The sequence below is a fragment of the Lagenorhynchus albirostris genome, chromosome 16, assembly GCF_949774975.1.
Source record: "Lagenorhynchus albirostris chromosome 16, mLagAlb1.1, whole genome shotgun sequence".
NCBI classification, from domain to species: Eukaryota; Metazoa; Chordata; class Mammalia; order Artiodactyla; family Delphinidae; genus Lagenorhynchus; species Lagenorhynchus albirostris.
In genome coordinates this window covers 73,715,286-73,733,547 of record NC_083110.1, presented here as the reverse complement: position 1 = coordinate 73,733,547, position 18,262 = coordinate 73,715,286, and the positions used below count along the sequence as shown (strand labels likewise).

The 18,262-nt window shown below is 49.9% G+C and overlaps 1 protein-coding gene across 12 annotated transcripts in view; it reads right to left on the bottom strand.

Moving 5' to 3' along the window:
• The window catches only part of WDR11 (WD repeat domain 11), a 78,957-nt gene that overhangs the window by 7,395 nt on the left and 53,300 nt on the right, over nucleotides 1-18,262 (bottom strand). For 3 of the 12 annotated variants that reach the window (XM_060126727.1, XM_060126725.1, XM_060126735.1), the window contains one exon: nucleotides 17,153-18,120. The exons of 5 other annotated variants lie outside the window; for them this stretch is intronic. In XM_060126727.1, coding sequence (XP_059982710.1) covers nucleotides 17,808-18,120 — 313 coding nt within the window. In that variant the 3' untranslated portion in view covers nucleotides 17,153-17,807. Of the gene's footprint in view, nucleotides 1-4,582; nucleotides 5,298-16,351; nucleotides 18,121-18,262 lie in introns of those variants that run through there. 4 more of the 12 variants (XM_060126732.1, XM_060126729.1, XM_060126730.1 and 1 more) reach the window with 3 other exon arrangements.

Genomic DNA, 18,262 nt, shown 5'->3' with positions numbered 1-18,262 from the left:
TTTAAGTCTTTGTTGTTGCTTTGTTTGTATGCGAATGTGTCTGGGTGGGGGGGTGGAGTTTGGGGGTGGTGTTTTAGATGCCTTTCGAGATAGTTTAGGGAGATATTACAAAACGATCACCTGCCTCCCCATTAGAAATTCTGATTTTACACCATTAATTGGCATTTTCAAAACAACCAGTGCCCAATTTGAAGTCTACAAATAAAATATAAGCCCAGATGCTGCTTCACACTTGCATGCATTTAACACTTCATAAGCAGTTCATTAAACTGATAACACTTTAAACAGTAACACTGCCTCTTTCAGACTCCCTCAGCCTGTAATTGTCCTGAGGCAACGAATGAACCCTTCCTAGGCTTCGAACCACAGGAATTTACATTCTTGACGTGTGTCTCTTAATTATGGATACCCTGGTCCCTGGCTGAGTCAGAGAGGGCCAGGCTCGGGCCTGCATGCCCCAGTTACTGGACACACAGGGACAGGCCCAAGGGGTTGTGGACGCGGCACAGGGACAGATCCTGGACGGTGGCAGGAACAAGGTTGTCTCAGGGTTGCCTGGTTTTCAGCTGAGCCCCCTTGGCTCTCCTAAACACCCTCCTTCTGACCAGAAGCTGGTTTTCCAAGATTGAATCTTCCTGATTAAAAAGGATTTGGATCTATATGTGGAATCTAGAAAAATGGTACAGATGAAACAGAGACACAGATGTAGAGAACAAACGTATGCACACCAAGGGGGAAAAGAGCGGGTGGGATGAATTGAGAGATTGGGATTGACACATATACACTACTATGTATAAAATAGATAACTAATGAGAACCTACTATATAGCACAGGGAACTCTACTCAGTGCTCTGTGGTGACCTAAATGGGAAGGAAATCCAAAAAAGAGGGGATATGTGTATACATATAGCTGATCCACTTTGCTGTAAAGCAGAAACTAACAACGTTGTAAAGCAACTATACTCCAAAGAAATTTAAAAAAAAAAAAGGATTTGGGATGAACGTTCATCACCTTCCTCCTGAAAGCCCTAACCCCTACCACCCAAGTTCTCTCGAGATCACGGGACACCCTGACACAGTGAGGCCCCAGCTTCCTGGCACACACCTCTAGGACCTGGGGGTGACCGTAATTAGAGAGGCAGCAGGATGTCTTGGTCAGCGTCCCGGCACACAGTACACTCTCCAGAACAATGGAAAGGTTAAGTCTTTGGCTATTCGGGGTGTGCCAGGCGAGGTGTGTGAGCTCTGCACCCCTTTCATTCAAATAAACAACAAACTAGAGAGGACACTGGACCTCTTCTGCGGATGACGACCGGAGACTCGCGGGCCCGAGTTAAAGGATGACGAGCATCAGTCGACTTCCCAGTGTGCTTGAGCACAGGGCGCTGTTCTGAGCAAGCCTTTTCCAGCATCCTCTCCTTCAATCCTACTACTGGTCGGGACTATTATTATCACCATAATGCAAAAGAGAAAAGGGAGGCAGAAAGGCAGGGATGGTACTTGGAACTCAAGTCCATTGGGCTCTCATAACAGGGCAATTGACCTATACGCTCTGGTCCCTCTGTGGACACAGGGTGTATACAGCGAATTAGAGGCTCTCAAAGCCTGGTTCCTGGGGTTTCACCCCAAGGGCAGCGAGAACCCTGCCCCTCTGGCTCCTCTGGCCCCTCTTGCCCTGCCCGGCCCCGGGCGCCCTGAGTTCCCACGCCTCCCGCCTTGGGGATGATTTCCAGCCCCATGGAACTGATGGGTAACTGATGGGCAACTGATGCGTAAGTGATTAACCTTTGCTGGGCTGCTGCGACGCCGGAGGCGACCCGCGAGCGCCCTTCCCAGGGTTGGAGCCCCGCGGTCGCTCGGAGCTGGGAACCGAATCCTGATTTCCCGTCCGGGGGGTCTGGCGTGAGCGCGCGCGGGGGCTGGATGCGCGGAGGCTCCGCGGCCGGGCCCACAGCGCCATCGTGTGGCCATATTGGGCAGCGCGGCTGGGGCCGTCGGCTCCCACCTTCTCCGGGACCAGAGTGAGTTGGGCGATCACGGTGGTTGGGGAAGGACGGCCACACCCTTTGGGGACATGCCCTGGGCTCCAGCTCTGGGCGCGGGCGGCCTGTGTGGCTGCAACAGCAAAGGGAATGGCCCGATGGGGTCCTACTTGGCGAGGACTCCTTGGTCCGCCCTGAAATAGTGTGGGAAGCAAGGCACCCAGCCTGTCGTGGTAGTAGCAGCAGGTTTGTCACAGAGAAGAGCACCGGTGATAAAGCCTCCCGGAAACCTTCGCACCTTCGGGGATGCATGGGTCCCTGAACCCGGGCAAGGTTATATTAAGGCTTCTGCTAGTATTCATTCGTTTTATGGTTCATTCAGGAAGTCAGTTCGCAAACATGTAATGAACACCTGCTATTGCCAGGACCTGAGGCGGCTCCAGATGATACAGAAAGGAATAAAGTGAAGGCTTAGAGCACGCTAGGTGTCTTTGCCAGTCAGATGAAGCCCCTGGGCTCCTTTTAATTGTGAAATAGTCATGTTCTTTGTTAATACATGATGTAACAAGAGCTACAGACCAGTATGTTAACTACCATTTTTTCAAAATAGTGATGGGCACAAATGATATCAAGAAAAAGGTATCAGCTGCAATGTAATATGAAAATAGCTGTGATCTCTGTTGGTGACAAAGTCACAGCCACTAATACACTGTGACGTGTTGCCTATATTCATAATTGAAAAAAATGTTACATTTCACTTCGAGGTTAGCGAGACTAATGATGTAAATTCTTCCCTAGGCAAGTTCAGGGACCTCCTGGATTTTATGCACAGAACCCTTGGTTAAGAAGCCTGGTAGGTGAGCAGACAATAAATACGTAAACAGGGTGAGTATAGACGGTGCTGAATGCTTTGAAAGAAATCAACAGGGTGATTCTGACAATACGATAAGAAGAGAGGGCCTGAATCAGGTGGGACTGTCGGGGAAGGCCTGGAAGATGTGGAATTTGGTGTTACAAAGTCTTATGCAGAGGTAGGAAATGGCCACCAGGGGGCCCAATTTAGCCTAAAACCTGCACAGTCTGAAAAAGTCTGACTCCTGTGCAGGACCAGTTTTTACCCTCTGACCACCACGCTGCCCCAGTTTCTAAAGCCCTGATTCATTTACATCCTGTCTAGACCCTAAAGGCATTTGATTTTGCACCTTTGCTGCTTGGGGCAACCCAGCCCAACAGCAGCGATCTGCCCAGCAGAACTAAACCCCCCAAAGTTTAATCTAAAGAAAAAGCTCAGGATCTCTGAGTCCTATTTGGGAACCAGCCTCCTTAAGGCTTGGAGAACCCCCGAAGCTTCCAGGTCTCTACCATGTTTCATTCTAGCTGTGATGCCCCAGGGTCCCTCCGAAGCGAGTGGGTGTGGGGCACCTCTGTTCTCATCTGCGGATTCCCAGCCCAGCAGTGGCGTGGGGCAACGTTTTGGAAGGTGGGTGGTGAACTTAGGGCAGGGTCAGAGGAGGCCTTTGCGGTCGGGTATGAACCAGTGTGGGAAGTTTGCGGGGCGATGTCAGGCCTGGCACCGGCAATCTTCTTGACAAGAAGATTAATTAGACAAATGTAGTGCCCATCAGTTACTGCCACCCCCCCTTGGGGTCAGCTCTAGTCAAGCCTTTTGCTAGAGACTTTTTTGTTCATCTTTTTGAAAGAAAGCCTAATCTCCTAACAAGGCAGCCAGAAAACAATTCATGGTGCGCCAGTGAGCAAGTACCTACAAGCAGGTTCTGAAGGAAGGGTTCCTGCAAACCACCAGGCCTCGGGCTGGCCCCTCCTGGGAGCGACTGGGCCTCTTCCTTCTACCTGTACAGACCCGGCCCCAGGAAGCATGTTGAGCCCTGAATCCTTCTTCATGAGGGAGGACGCCCCGTTCGTGAGCTCTGTTGATCTTTCTTCCTCTCTGCCTTTCATGGGAGAGCGTCCCTGGAGAGGGGCTGGCAGCCAGCCACGCCAGGTCCTCAGAGCTTGGGGCCTTCCGCCACCTACACCTTCCCTCCTTTCAAACGCCCTCTTTCTCCCATAGGCGCCTGCCCCATTGTCCCATTATTGGATGAGACAATGAATCAGTAAGTCGTCGTGGCCTCATTCATCACTTGATAACTATTCTGAGCCTCGTATGCCAGCAGTACTGGGAATACAGGGGTGATCTTGATACATCAGGCCCTTGCCTTTTGAGGGCGGGAGCAGAGGCTTATGTTCTAGAAGGAGAGATACAGCAATGAGTAAAATAAATGCACAGACGTGTCTGTGGTCCAGAAGGAGCTAAGTGAGGGGATGTGGTGGAGAGGGCCTGGAGGTGGCAGCCATTCTGGAAAGGGCGCCCCAAGGAGGTGAAATTGCAGTTGAGACCTGAGGAGGGAGGGAAAATGGGAGGGAGAGCTGGCTTTCTCTCGGCCACAGGGGACAGGAGTCCGATGGTGCCAAGGGAAGGGACTCTCTGTAAATATCCATTGACTGAATTTTCTAAGTTGTGTTTTTCACACTTTAATATGAACTAGAATCTTCTGGGAGAATTGCAGCCCTGTCTCCAAGCAGCCTGTTCAGTCCTGTCAGGTCTCCCTGAGGTCCTGGAAAGCCGTCGCAGTCAGGCTGTGGGCACCCAAAGCCCGTGTAGCTTCAGCAGGCCAGTCCCCCCGTAGCTTGTCATAGCCCAGGCCAGCCTGGGCGGAGGCCCGGGTCCCATGCTTGGCGTGGTGGAGACACCTGAGCGCACAGAGACTCCTAGGCCCAGACGTCTCCTTGGCAGTGGCGGGTGGAGCTGGCCTTCTCTTTCCGGGGCCCCTGAAAGCCTCCTAGGGCTGTGCAGGGGTGGTGGCACTCAATGGCTTTGTCAACCTCCTTAGAGCCCCACAGGTCCCCAGTAGCCTCCTGGACCTATTTCCTCTATTTCCGCCTGCAGGAATCAGCTGAAGGTCCACATTCTACGTTGGTAGCTGATGGGAGCCCAGGGTCTGATGGGCGCCTGCACCGAGAGGGGTCCTGGGAGCCCGGCCCTTTGAGGAGTGAAGCACAGTGGTCAGTGCAGAGCCCTGGGCCTTCCAGGGCAGGCTTGGCTGCCCTGAGGCTGTCCTGTCTGAGACCCAGGCAGGAACGGGGACCTGCTCTGCCCTTGGGGCCATATCCCGTCTGCGGGCGGGATTCTCTGGGCGCAGGCGGTACTTCCCTGGATCCTGAGTCCTGTCCTTGCAGAGGTCATCTTGAGTCTGCAGAGCCCTGAACCAGCTCCGGGTCTGTGTGGTGCCGGCCTCTCCCCCTTCGTCCCTTTCCCTGTGGGCGACAGCGCGGCTGGATGAGCCCAGTGGAGGTGGGGTCGTGGACAGGATTTGGACACGTGGGGCTGGTGGGAACACACACATGTGCAGCAAGGCCCCTCGTGGCCCCGGAGAGAGCTGGGGGTGGACCTCCGGGGGGGTGTCCCAGCCCGGCTCCCTGTACCGCCGCGTTCTGACGGGCCACTCCTGCAATTCTTAAGTTCAAACCTCACCTTCCAGATGACGCAGATGTTTATCAAGGTAGAAAAATAACACATTTTATCTAACACCTTATTACCTTGATTAATGACAGTACTCAACACATGGTACGGGCCTCCACTTTTACTCTTGTCCTGGCCTTCAAAATGTCAGGGAACTAGGAGACACTTGGAGGAATTTACCAGAACATAGGAAGTCTCCTCATGGGGGGGGGGGTGTCCGTGCCCCCTTTCCTGCATCCCCCCTGACTGAACCTCAACTCAGTGATCCTCCAGGTATGGATGGAGAAGACCAGCCTGGGTTTAACGTGAGGTCCTAGGGCCGCCCCCAGACCTGATGCACGGGGTCCCGGGTGAAGGTCTCGGGAAGCTGTGTCTTTTGCCCTCGCCCGCCCCCAATCAGGTGACTCAAATGCACTCAGAAGTGTGAGCCCTTCGTGGCACAGGATCCATGCGTGGACAAGGGGACGGGATTTCTCTGTTTAAAGCCTGGTTGAAGAGGTGCAGACTAGGAATTATCTGCTGTCTCTGAATAGATGTTTGGGGGCCCTGGGGTCACATCTTTGTAGGGAACTCCCTTTTCCAGCTGCACACGGAGGGTTCTCCAAACTCATGGGGCCCAACTCAGAAACTACCCGTGTCCGTCGCGTACCCCGTCCGGAGGCCCCCAGCGCGCCACCTAGCCTGATTCTCTTCCAGGAGGGAATGTAAAAGTTAGAACAGGATGGAGTGAAAGGCCTGTGCATCCTGACCTGCCACCATGTGACCATGGGCCCCCCTGCGCAGGGTGGGCTTCAGCACCGCACCCCCAGTCTTACTGGCGCTTACGACTGACTTTCTGATTTGTTCTGGAGCCTGTGGATCCTAGTCATTCGTAAAAGAAAAAGTTTGGGTCCATCTGAACCTAATCTACTAAAATCCAGCAACACAAATCCAGTTGCTCACAGCTCTTTGTGCAACACCAGAAATATGGGTACATTTCATTCTGTCCCAGGAACCAGCCAAACAATACTAACCAACTAGTCAAAAATACAGCAACACTGTGTGCTTTCATTTTTAAAATGTCATAACCACAAGCACATCTAGAGAAAAAAAAGCTGTTGACCTCGACATTGCTGGTCATTACCAAGTTCCCTGGTGTACACTGTGTGTGTTCCTTTGCTCACTGGTGCAAGGTAAGCGTTATCAAAGCAATGGAAGATTTGACAGTGACTTGCTTTCTCTGGCTGAACTGGTGGGAGAGTGCCTTTTCTTCCCTCTCCAGGCCTCAGTTTCCCAGAGCTGTAAAGGCGATGCAGAAAAAAACTTCTGTGCAAGGCATCAGTTCACCTCTCCTAGTCACAAAAGAGATGAGAGCAAATGGATTAGGAAGTTTGTTTGGCAAGTGGTTTTTGGAGCACTCAGGCGCCAGACTGCTGTTGTTGGAACGGAAGACAATTCAGTCCACGTGGTGTTCAGTGGGGTGATCGAGCTCCCGATTCTGCTCTGTTTCCTGATCTCTGCTGCCCTCTGCTGTCCAACGTGGGCTGGGACAGGCCAATACAACCCGCAGGTGTGGCAGCCCAGAACCGCTTTGTTTTTACTTGCAGGGGACCTGAGACTCAGAATGGGCAGCAATTTCTTCTAGGCCACACAGCAGGGCTGCTGCCTCCCCGTCAACCAGGCAGAGGGTCCTCTGACCCACGGACCCTCCTGGTGCCTGGAACAGCCTCTAGAAAGGCAGCTTCCCGGGCCTCACCCCAGACCTTCTGACTCCGAAATGGTGGGTGGAGATCAGCGCTCAGCATTTTAGTAAACCCACCAGGTGATTCTCATGCACACGGTAGGTGAGAAGCTTTGCTATCTCTTTGGACATAGAAGTCTGGAGGAGGAATAGGCCTTTTTTTAAAAAAAAAAAATCATATTGTGCATCTTTAAAATTAAAATAAGACATGGAAATGCAGAAGTTCAACTACTTGGTTTTTATTTTGTATTTGGGAAGTTTGGTGCTGTGAGAATGTTGGATTCCTACAGCACACAGGTGGGCTCCGTTCAAGCTTTTGCAGAGAACAAGACTCCTGGGGGACAGATAGAAAGTCTCCTCTGATCTGGGTGACACGTGTGCCACTCCAGTGAGTGACAGAGAGCCCCGCTGTTGAGTAGGATCTCTGCATTTTGGTGACACCCATTGTGGGACTCGAGGGACATTGTTCCAGCTAATGATTAAGAACTCTCCAGACAATAGGGGCTTCTTAGACAATGGGTGAATTTCCAGGATGTCCGGCCCCCTTCCGAGAAGGAGGGAGATAAACAAAATGTAAAAAAGGTGTCTGTCAAAGACCAATCGGGAAGCTGGGGACAAGTTCCCTCTCTGGTCCGAGCCTAAGCCGGGACCAATCAGCAGGAAAACACAACCAAATCTATAATTTACATACGGGGAAGTGGGAACCTATAAAACTGACATATTCGCGCCCAAAAGGGGTTCCTTCTTCGACCTCCTGCGTGAGGACCAAGGAACCCCGGTGCACCGGCCTTCAATAAACCTCTTGCGTTTTGCATCGGCTTCCGACTCTTGTTGTTTCCTGGGCGAGTCGAAACTCCTAGGAGACCGCGAAGGTCTAACACCATCTGATGATCGGAGGCATCAGGCTTTGGATTTCTGAGACAGTCCTGATTTGAATTCATTCATCCATACTTTCACACATTCACTTATTTAGCAACTGTTTCTCGAGCACCAACTATGTATTCTACAGACTGTGCTGGCTGTTTGGCATTTGGTCCCTACCCTTATTGATACGGTCCAGTGGGAAAGACAGATAGGAGAACACAAACTGCACAGAGAATGAATCTGCTGAAATTAATTAGTCACAATGATAATAAGCTCTATGAAGAGGACATTCTGGGTGCTCTGATAGGCAGAAGGTCACAGCCCAGGGAAAGAGAGGATTATAAAACAGCGTGAAGACACGTCTTATGAAGGAGGTGGTCCCGAGTGCTACGGGAGAGGGAAGGATGCCTCACAACAAACCTTCCCAGGTGGGGTACAAGGGAAACCCAGAGAAAAGACATCACAGAGGTTGAGGATTGGTGGGCTGATTCTTTTTACCATTAGAATTTAAACATGACTTTTATTATGGGACGATTTTTTATTGTTAAACATTTTTAAAATATAGATAATACAGTACATCATGTAGATGTAACCACTGACAAGAGTTTGCTCTAGAGCCTTCTGAATATTTTTATGTCAATCTACGTGATATATATATTATACTATACTATACTATACTATACCATACCAGCCATCATACTATATTGTTTGGTGATTTGCTTTTTAAATGAACAATCTACCTGGGCATTCTTTCTTCCTGCCCGCTATGTGTGAGCACCACTCTGCTAGTACTTGGCTGTTCCAGGTGCATCCAATGCTCCTTTCATTCTAATACCCATCAGGTTGTCTCCCCGCCCCAAAGTGTACCCCGAACACGTCAAACCACTGGGAGGGATTTTCTTATTAAAGATGTGGTAACTTTAAGAAAACAGTGGCAGTGTTGTAGGGCTTCCTGTGAGAAAATCATTACACAGGTGCAGAGATACTGATCCCCCAAGGGCAGGGGAGCATAAACTATGGATCTGGGAGCTCCAGGCAAGAGCGGGAGAAGTGTGGGCTCTGCACAGGCAGAGACTGGGAGGGTAGGGGCAGAGAAACAGCAGTGTGTGGGGAACCGCACTGGGAAAGGCAGAGCCTAATTGGAAGGGGAGCAGAGGGATGGGGGCTGCAGCGCTCGCTCACTGCCCACTCACCTCTCTGAACAGACACTCGAGGGGTCAACGTCAGTAACAAGGACCAAAGGCTTCTTCCCACAGGCTGGCAATCAGCAGCAGAGCCATGTGTCCGCTCTGTGCCCTAGACCAGACATGGCCCTGGGACTCAGCATCTGAGGGTGACAGAGCCTTCCACCGAGGTTCTGGTGACAGCAAGGCAGGAGCGAGGGAGGAAAACAGCTCCCAGTGTGAGGGTCTCCTTGAAGCAGCATAGGGGTACCCGCTGGGGGTGCAGAGGGCAGGTGAAGAACTAGGACACAGAGAGACGTCTGGGGACAGGAGAAAGCTCAGAAAAGCAACATATGCACGTGCACTGCACTTCACAACCTATTAGCTGCTCGCAGAATTCTGCATCAGTATCAGCATGATGATTGTGTTAAAAGTAGGGAAATTCAGATCACACAGCAGAGCGCTCAAGCAAGTGACAGAGGAAAGACCCACCCTGGGGCTTTCCCCTGTCTCTGAAGGGTCCAGAGAGTGGGCCAAGATATCTGTGAAGAGGTGGACGCACCCCTATGCTGAGAAGACGGTTCTTTCTAAGCCGTCGGGGTCTTTGATGAAAGGAGTAGCCATCCAGGGCACATCAGCTCTTAGTTGCCATCACTCTGATACGAGAATAGCAGAGGGATAAGCGAGTAAACTCAGTCCTGACCGCACATTAAAATCACTCGGGGCGCTATGCAAACCTCGATGCTCAGACCCCAGCTCTTGAGACTCCAACTGAACAAGGCTGTGTGGTTATATGAATTTATTTAAAAAGTTTACACACACTAATCAGGTGACCTGGAGTGAGACAGAACTGTCTGGGACCCTACCCTCAGAGCCCGAGTGCATCCAGGAGGGGCCCTCGGTAGTTCAGGGAGACCATGGTGCTCCGAAGAGTTGGATATCCTTTAGCTCTCTCTGCCTATTAACAAAGTGAAGCTAGTAAATGAAGTGCGATGCTGATGCTTTCTTATTTTTATGATCATGGCAGTCACAAACTATTGGCACCAGAGCTGATGCTGGCCCAGAGATGTATTTTCTTGGGCATGAACTGGCTTTCTGGAAATCTGAGCCAACATTGAAACATCTGGATATCTCATGTAGCTATTTCAACTTGCAGCTCCTTTTGAAAGATCGAAAGATCTGACCCTTGGTGCTCCAGTGGCGCTGCTTCTGTGCCAACAGGCAGCCGGTGCTGAGTCGTGGCCACTGCTCTCCTTCCTGAGCCTGTAGCCATGGACCCCCTGCGCAGGGTGGGCTTCAGCACCGCACCCCCAGTCTTACTGGCGCTTATGACTGACTTTCTGATTTGTTCTGGGGCCTGTGGATCCCAGTCATTCGTAAAAGAAAAAGTTTGGGTCCATCTGAACCTAATCTACTAAAATCCAGCAACACAAATCCAGTTGCTCACAGCTCTTTGTGCAACACCAGAAATATGGGTACATTTCATTCTGTCCCAGGAACCAGCCAAACAATACTAACCAACTAGTCAAAAATACAGCAACACTGTGTGCTTTCATTTTTAAAATGTCATAACCACAAGCACATCTAGAGAAAAAAAAGCTGTTGACCTCGACATTGCTGGTCATTTCCAAGTTCCCTGGTGTACACTGTGTGTGTTCCTTTGCTCACTGGTGCAAGGTAAGCGTTATCAAAAGCAATGGAAGATTTGACAGTGACTTTCTCTGGCTGAACTGGGGGGAGAGTGCCTTCTGTGGCATTTACAGTGCACAGTGTAGCCCTTAGACCATGCAGGTGAGAAACCAGGGCTGCTGAGTCTTACCTTTTTCTTCAAGAAGTGGCCAAAATGTTTTTTCCTGGGTTTATACATGGTGACAGAGAAGCTCCTGCCTTTTCCTTCTCACCCACTGTCAGCAATGCGGCTCTGAGAACGCAGCTCCCCCGCTACCTGGAGCAACTGATGGGAGCCGCTGGCCGGTTCTCTGGTGAGCAGAGTGCGCAGGGCCGGGCCCCAGCTGGGCCCTCACGGGCGTCTGAGCTGGTCCACATGCTCCTCCCACCCAGCCCCAGGGGACGTATCCAACACTGCTGAAAAATGGAACCATTTGCTGGTGTTGGTTCTAGGTCAGTTTCCACAACCTCACCTTTCTTTGCGCTTTTCACCTGCCTGGACCAGCTGGGCTCATTCCTGCCCATCTTTCAGGGCCATGCTGACACCTACTCCCCAGGAGGCCCCAGTGAGTCACCTGCTCCCTGTCCTTTCTGAACCCCACTGCACCTGCTGTGCGCCTTTCCTGGTTTGTCTTCTACTGTTGGCCGTGTGTCCTTTCACGGCCACTCCCGGTGGATTCTGTTCAGTCCTTCCGCTGCCGGGGGTGAACGTCCCCTCGTGCCCAGGGCTGCTCTTCACTGCTCTACTCCATGTCAGCCCCACCCAGTTGTAGGGAGGTGCCTCCCACAGAAGGTGGTGGCTCAGTCCACGCTCGGAGCTTGGCGGTTCCCACAGGTAAGGACAGGGCAGGGAGGGGCTGGGGAGGCAGCAGAGGGCTGGGGTGCAGGAAGGTGATGTGAGTCTCAGGCAGGAGGAGACTTGCTGCGTATGGGGGAGACGGTCAGGGAGGAACTGCTGGACGTGGACGGAGCAGGTTTCTGGAGATGCCTTATGGAGAGAAGGTGGTCCACCCTGGCTCCAGATCAAGTTCTTTCTGCTCAGAACAAGTTTTTCCGTGATGCCAGAGTGGGCGACAGACGTTAGGGATGCCGAGAGCCACTTTCCGTCTTCCTTTTCTCTCCCTTCCTCCCGGCCTGTTCTAATCCTGCTGGTCTGTGTCTCACAAGCAAGACTCCCCATCCTGAACGAAAGCTGACAGTCTCATCCATCTTCCCATGAGCAGCGACGCAGACAGAACACACACGTTCCTGAATAACTTCTAAGGACTCGGGTATCCTCTGGACTGATGAGCCCTCCCATCTGTCATCTTTCTCTCAACCACCCTGGGAGGCAGGCAATATTATCACCCTCTTACAAAGGAGGCTCAGGTGACAGCTTGCCCAAGGTCAGGCAGCTAGATGGCAGGGACATGCCATCCCGAGGCCACGCTCTCCTCTTTGTTCCACACCTTGGGCACTGGTGTTCACAACCACTGCTGAACAGGTTTGCAAAAGCAAAAAGCAAAACCCAAGGCTTGGCTGACAGTTACTCTGCTAGCCAGTGTGGCTCCGCAGACCCTCTGCAATGTGCAGTGGCATCGCCAAGAGCACAAACTTAAATCAGATTCTTAAGATCCCTTGAATTAACTAATGCTAGACTCTTGCTAGAACACGATCCTCTATAGGACAGCCTTCCCGCTGCTTCACGGGACACGGTCTATTTTTCTTGTCCTACTCTTGACAGATATTAGCAACTTAAGACACGCAAGGGCCTATTGTCCAATTACGTTCCCGATGCGCACTTGAGACCACTGGGAAGTGAACCTAATCCACAGAACTAAGTTTTGTTGCTGGACAGATGGTTCTTAAGAATAACGATCCGAATCACTTCCCCCCAAATCAGCCTTTAAGAAATCTCGTTTCTCAGGCTTGGCGGTTCTCCTCCTTCCCTCACTCCCTCCCACAATGTATCTGTGCCAACTTACAGTTTGCCAGTTTCCTCCTCAGTTGAGCTTTTCCATTTGATTAGGTTGCAGGCTTATCCATCCTCCCCTTCTGATAACCGCACTTCCTGGCTCATCCATATGGGGTTACACGAAGCCCGAGTCATCAGTTGCTGAGACTTCCCCCACCCAGGGTTTCTGTCCAGAAACATCTGTACCCTGTGAACTCACGTCAGCAACAGTAATGCCTACCACAGGCTTAGGGTGTAACGATTTTTCATCTTCCACCCTGCCTGAAGCAATGAAAGCTCTAGATGGTAGAATGTCAAAATACTGGAATAAAATGAGGTCTTATTACAGCAGAACATGTTAGGAGGTGTCTGGAGTAAGACTGAGATTTGCTTAAAATTGCTGGTAATGAAACAGCTCTTGGATATAAATTTTCTGTCGTCTGCTGATGTCATCTATCATTGATTGATGACGTATATATACCATCTATTTATCTCAGAACTGTCAGAAATAAGACTAAGGTCAGCCCAGGTGATACATGTTGTACATAGTTTCCTAGACCCACTGCCATGGGAATTGGGGCCCATAAAGGAGCCGGATGCGATGACGCTTATAACAACATGTTTCTGAAAAGAGCTAAGTTCTAGTGTACCTAGTCAGAGAAGGATCACTGATCTGTACCCGGAAAAGACAACTGGACATCTGAAATTTCATCTCAAGTTGGCATTATGGACCTAGAGTAGGAGTGGGTAAACTTTTTCCTGTAAAGGGCCAGACAGTAAATATTTTAGGTTTTATAGGACATAGAGTATCTGTTGCAAATACTCAAATCTCTTGAATTGAAAGCAGCTACAGACACTGAACAAATGGTCATGGTTGTTCCAGTAAAACTTTCTTTACAGAACAGGCAGGCCTGCAGGCCGCACTTTCAGCTCTTCATCTTGAGGATGTCCCGGAACAAGGGCCCCTTCCCGTGCAGCCCACCCACCTGCCCCCGCTCCCCTCCAGCCCGCACTGTTGCCCCACACCAGCCCACCGACTTCAGTTTCAAGAAGACAGTCAACGCGAGAGAAAACGGACCCAAGCAACATTTTTAAGGCGGTGACTGAGGAATGTCTTTTTACCTAACCTTAAAGTCTTAACTAATTTGTGCAATCTTTCTGAAGCTGTACATCACAGGGTTTTTAACAGCCTTCTTGCCTAACTGCACTTGGCTTTGCTAAAAATAAATATGGAAGATGGAAAAGCTAAATATCAAACCCAAATCACCTACGGAACCTAGAATGTCTTTCCTTCTCTTGTACTTAGGACAGTTACTTTCACCTTGACTAAGTCATATTTCTCAATGTCACTGAAAAAAATAAGGAGGGTCGGTGGTGTTTAGTTGGCCTTTTTCGGTTTGAGAGCCAAATGCTGAGGCAAAATGCCTGCAGGGACTCATCTGAGAGCCGCAGTCACTGAAAATCTGAGTGGGAGAGAAGTGGGGCCTTCATGGCATTATTCTGCGTGGGCCCGGCATGGCTGACGGAGCAAACACATGCAAGGAGCCTTTAAGGACAAGAAAGGCAAGTGGGGCAATCTGCCCATCCGAGTGCCCTTTGGGCCTGCCCATCTAATTGGATTCCAGCAGTTCTCAGGAGAACTGCATTCCTAAAGCCCAGCTCCTTCGCTTTTCTTCTTTTAAAACACCAGCACCTTCAAGTATAACCAATTAAAAATCCCTTTACATTTTAACTGACAGACTTCTTTCATTCACAAGTTGTTTTGAGTCAGTCAAATCAGTTACAAGATGGGAGCAGAAGCTTTTGTTCTTCTAAAATAGATCCCAAAGAAACAGAGCCCTACTGGCTCAGAGAATATTCTCACTTGTCTGACATTTCTGCCTTGCAGAATTCTTTTATCCTAGCATGACAACAAGTTTGTACCTGAACACTTCACGTCAATCATGAAGTGCTGCTGAGGAGAATGAAATACTACAGGTGATCACGAGCTGAGGATTCACTGAAACCTAATACTGTCTTCATGCAAGATGAAATCTCCAGGCAACAAACAGTCGAGAGAGGAACTGTTTTCATACTGAGGTGAGGTCTATTCTGTAGAGAATTTCTGATTAGTTGCATCTGGGAGGGACATGAAGCTTGTATTGATGCTGCTCTGATATCTATTTTAGAAGAACAAAAGGTTCTGCTTCCACCTTCAAAGCAATGGAAATACCTAAAGCAAGAGTGCGGGCAGGCCGAGAGCGTGCCACCACCCGCAGAACAATTACTAACCGAACAGGAAAAAGGTAACAGTGAGCGACAGGAAATGGCTCTGTGAGAGCAGCCAGAGGAGTGGTCTCACACGGGGCCTCCCTTGCGCAGAAGCCCCTGCCCACCAGACCAGGTTTCTCCCCTCCACCCAGGCTTCCTTCATTGCCAAGGGAAGGGCCAAGGGCCTGACAAGCACACCTGTGGGGATCTGCACAGGGAGACACCTGCTGACCTGAAGTCACGGTCACTCTCCTTCCCAACTGCCGCTGCTTGTGTCACCCTGGGAAGCCTCCCTTGCTAATGCACTGATAACATAATGTGCTTAAAGACCTTCCGTGGGAAGGCAAGCTGAGGTTCAGAAAGACTGACTGTGAATGTGATTCACCTGCCCTTGAATTCGAATGCTCACCAGAGGGGCGTCTTGACACAGACTGGCTGCCATCCTCACCAGCCGGTCTGTGACACGTTCCAGGCTCTCGGGCCTCTCTGCTCCGCTGCTGCCAAGCTGCGCCTGGTCCGCTCCTCCATTCCCACAGTCAGGCAACAGCTCACTGCCTATTTGCTGGCCTCTACTCCAAAGCACATTTAACTTTCAAGATGCCCTATGCTGGAATTTCTTCTTTTTTCTCTCTGCTTACTAAGGCCAGCATTCTTTTCTCCTTTAGCTAATTGACGGTTGAATTAAGTCTATCCTGACAAGCATTTAACTAATAAACAATATAAAGAGAGCTGGGTTTGCCCATGGCCTTCAAAAATTCTATGTAACCTACCTAGGCAAAGAAAGGGCAAGAAGGTTAGCCAATCACAGGACCAATGAATGGGTCCTGGGTTTCTTCTAGGACATTTGGCCAAAGCACTGGCCTGGGAACAAGCAATCCCAGGACAGGCTCTTCCTCTCCATGGATCTCAGTTCCTTGTCCGATGGGGCAGACTGATTGATATCTAAGGGTAGAGACTACGATTTTATCTAAAAACACCTCCTGGTGGGTGTTACGATACGTGCCACTGTGGACATCCAGGAGGAGAAGACAGGAAGGCCATTTCCTCACCTCTGAGAGCCACAAGCCAAGCCCCGCCCACCCAGGAACTCAGAGGCAGCTCTATCCTGGGGCCCAAGCCCCCGCAGCCCAGGTTCTCCAGGTTCAGCAAAGTGGCTCGGATGCTGGAGGGCCGGCAGCTCGACGGACTCCTGAGGCACCAGCCCAGCACCCGGCCTGGTGCGCAGCAGCTCAGAGAACACAAAGGCCTGGCTGGGATGAAGTCCCTTTTTATTGATCATTTCTGTAAATTATACACATTTAAATTTTTAGCGATAATTTATAGCAGTCACATCTCATATAGTTCAGTCATTGGAAGAAAACAAAGAATATTAAAGAACAGTGCCTTCAGAGAGGAGGTTACTGTAACACATCACTGGAGTTAAAATCCAAAATATACAAGACTCCACATACTGGAACAAAACATAAAGCTTCCAATTTCTCTATGAGCCTACGAACCTGAAATTACAAAATTTAGCAGCTGCCTAAATCAGGAAATCAACAGTTCTGTTTTCAAGGTAAGAAAACAAGGAATGCTATGGTAAGTCACGTTTACTGCTTAAATGTTTCTGCTCTGTTTGTACCTGGAATGACTGTATATAAACACAGGCAAAGCACAGATTTCAGAATCGGTCTCACAAACTACTTTTACTATAGATTTTAATCTAGTCAATGAGAAAAGCAATTCAGTTGCTTGGATCTTAAGTTTTAAAAAAATTAAAAGTGTTTCCAGGGACTCTTAAAACTGTCTCCAAAAGTATAAAATGTTATACTTTCAAAATCTGAAGCGTTCCCATCTTTGTCTGAGATAAATACAGGTCCTAGAACCTGCTCCTGACAGCATAAACGTTCACATACTGCTGTGCACATGTAGTGAAACAGCCCACAAGGACCCCGGCAGGGACGGCATCATCATGAGCCTGGGCTGTGACCGTCCACAGCCAGACCAACGCCCCGGCCGACTGCTCGTGTGGCCGCGTGCCATGGTACATGCTGACCTGTCACTCTGCAGTCAGTCCTTGCTTAGGAAACTCCAGCTCATTCAATAAATCTTTGCCAGCTGCTCCAGCTTTTGAAGCAAAAAAAACCGCTCCCTGTTTAAAACCGAGGTTCTTCAAACTTCGGGCATAATCCGCATATATAGCGGAGATGAGTTTCTGTAAACCACAGTTAAGGAAAAGAAGGGCAAAAAGGGCTCCACCAGCTTCCCACAGGCCGGAAACAATGACCAGCTCTGCTGGAGTGTCCACGGGAGGGCAGCACGGGAGAAGCACAGGTACCTCTTCCCTGGGGGAGGGCAACTCCTGGCAGAGGGAGGTGATGTCTCAGTGTGTAATGTCCCTGCACTTGCACCAGCTGAGCCCAGAGCCTGTCCTTCTACAAGACCCAACTAACATCCTCCCAGATTCTCCAAGGTCTAAATGCACTCAACGACTGGAGAAAGAAGGATGACAGAAGTGAAACTCACGTGCATACTCTCATGCTATTTGAAAGTCGGAGAGGCTGGTGGTTTAAGAGGCAGATGAGCTTCACTAAGAGCTTCTATTTACAAAGCCTGCCCCAAGGCAAGAGCTCCAGATAGCTGGGTGTTGGGATTTTAGACAGCCCTGTTCCACTGTGCTCTGATATCCAAAATGGCTCCTTCAAACTAGAGCCAACTTCCCCAGTGCCTAGATATATGACACTGAGTTCAGCTTAATTTTCTGTAAAAAATTATGCAGAAAATCAAAACCATGACATGTAGAAATGAGGCCACAATGTAACAATTCAAGAAAAAGTGCAATGATATAACAACAAGGCCTCTGCAAAAACAAGGACCTGGGAGTTGGATTCTCAAGCTCATTCTTTTCAAAGAAACACATGTAACTCAAGTGACGGGTAGAAGAACTGAAATGCTCCTGGTCATACGTGGACCACAGTGACCTGCCTGCACGACACGTCTCTCTGAAGTGCTGCTGTGTCTTGTTCCATGTTAGACTGTCCCTATGGATAACAGCAAGTCTTTCTTTTTATTCTATTCCAATATGCATTTATTCCAGTAGCAGCCTCCTTTACCTTTCCTAAACTAGTCTTCCTCTATCTTCTTCTTTTTTTTTTTTTTTTGTGGTACGCGGGCCTCTCACTG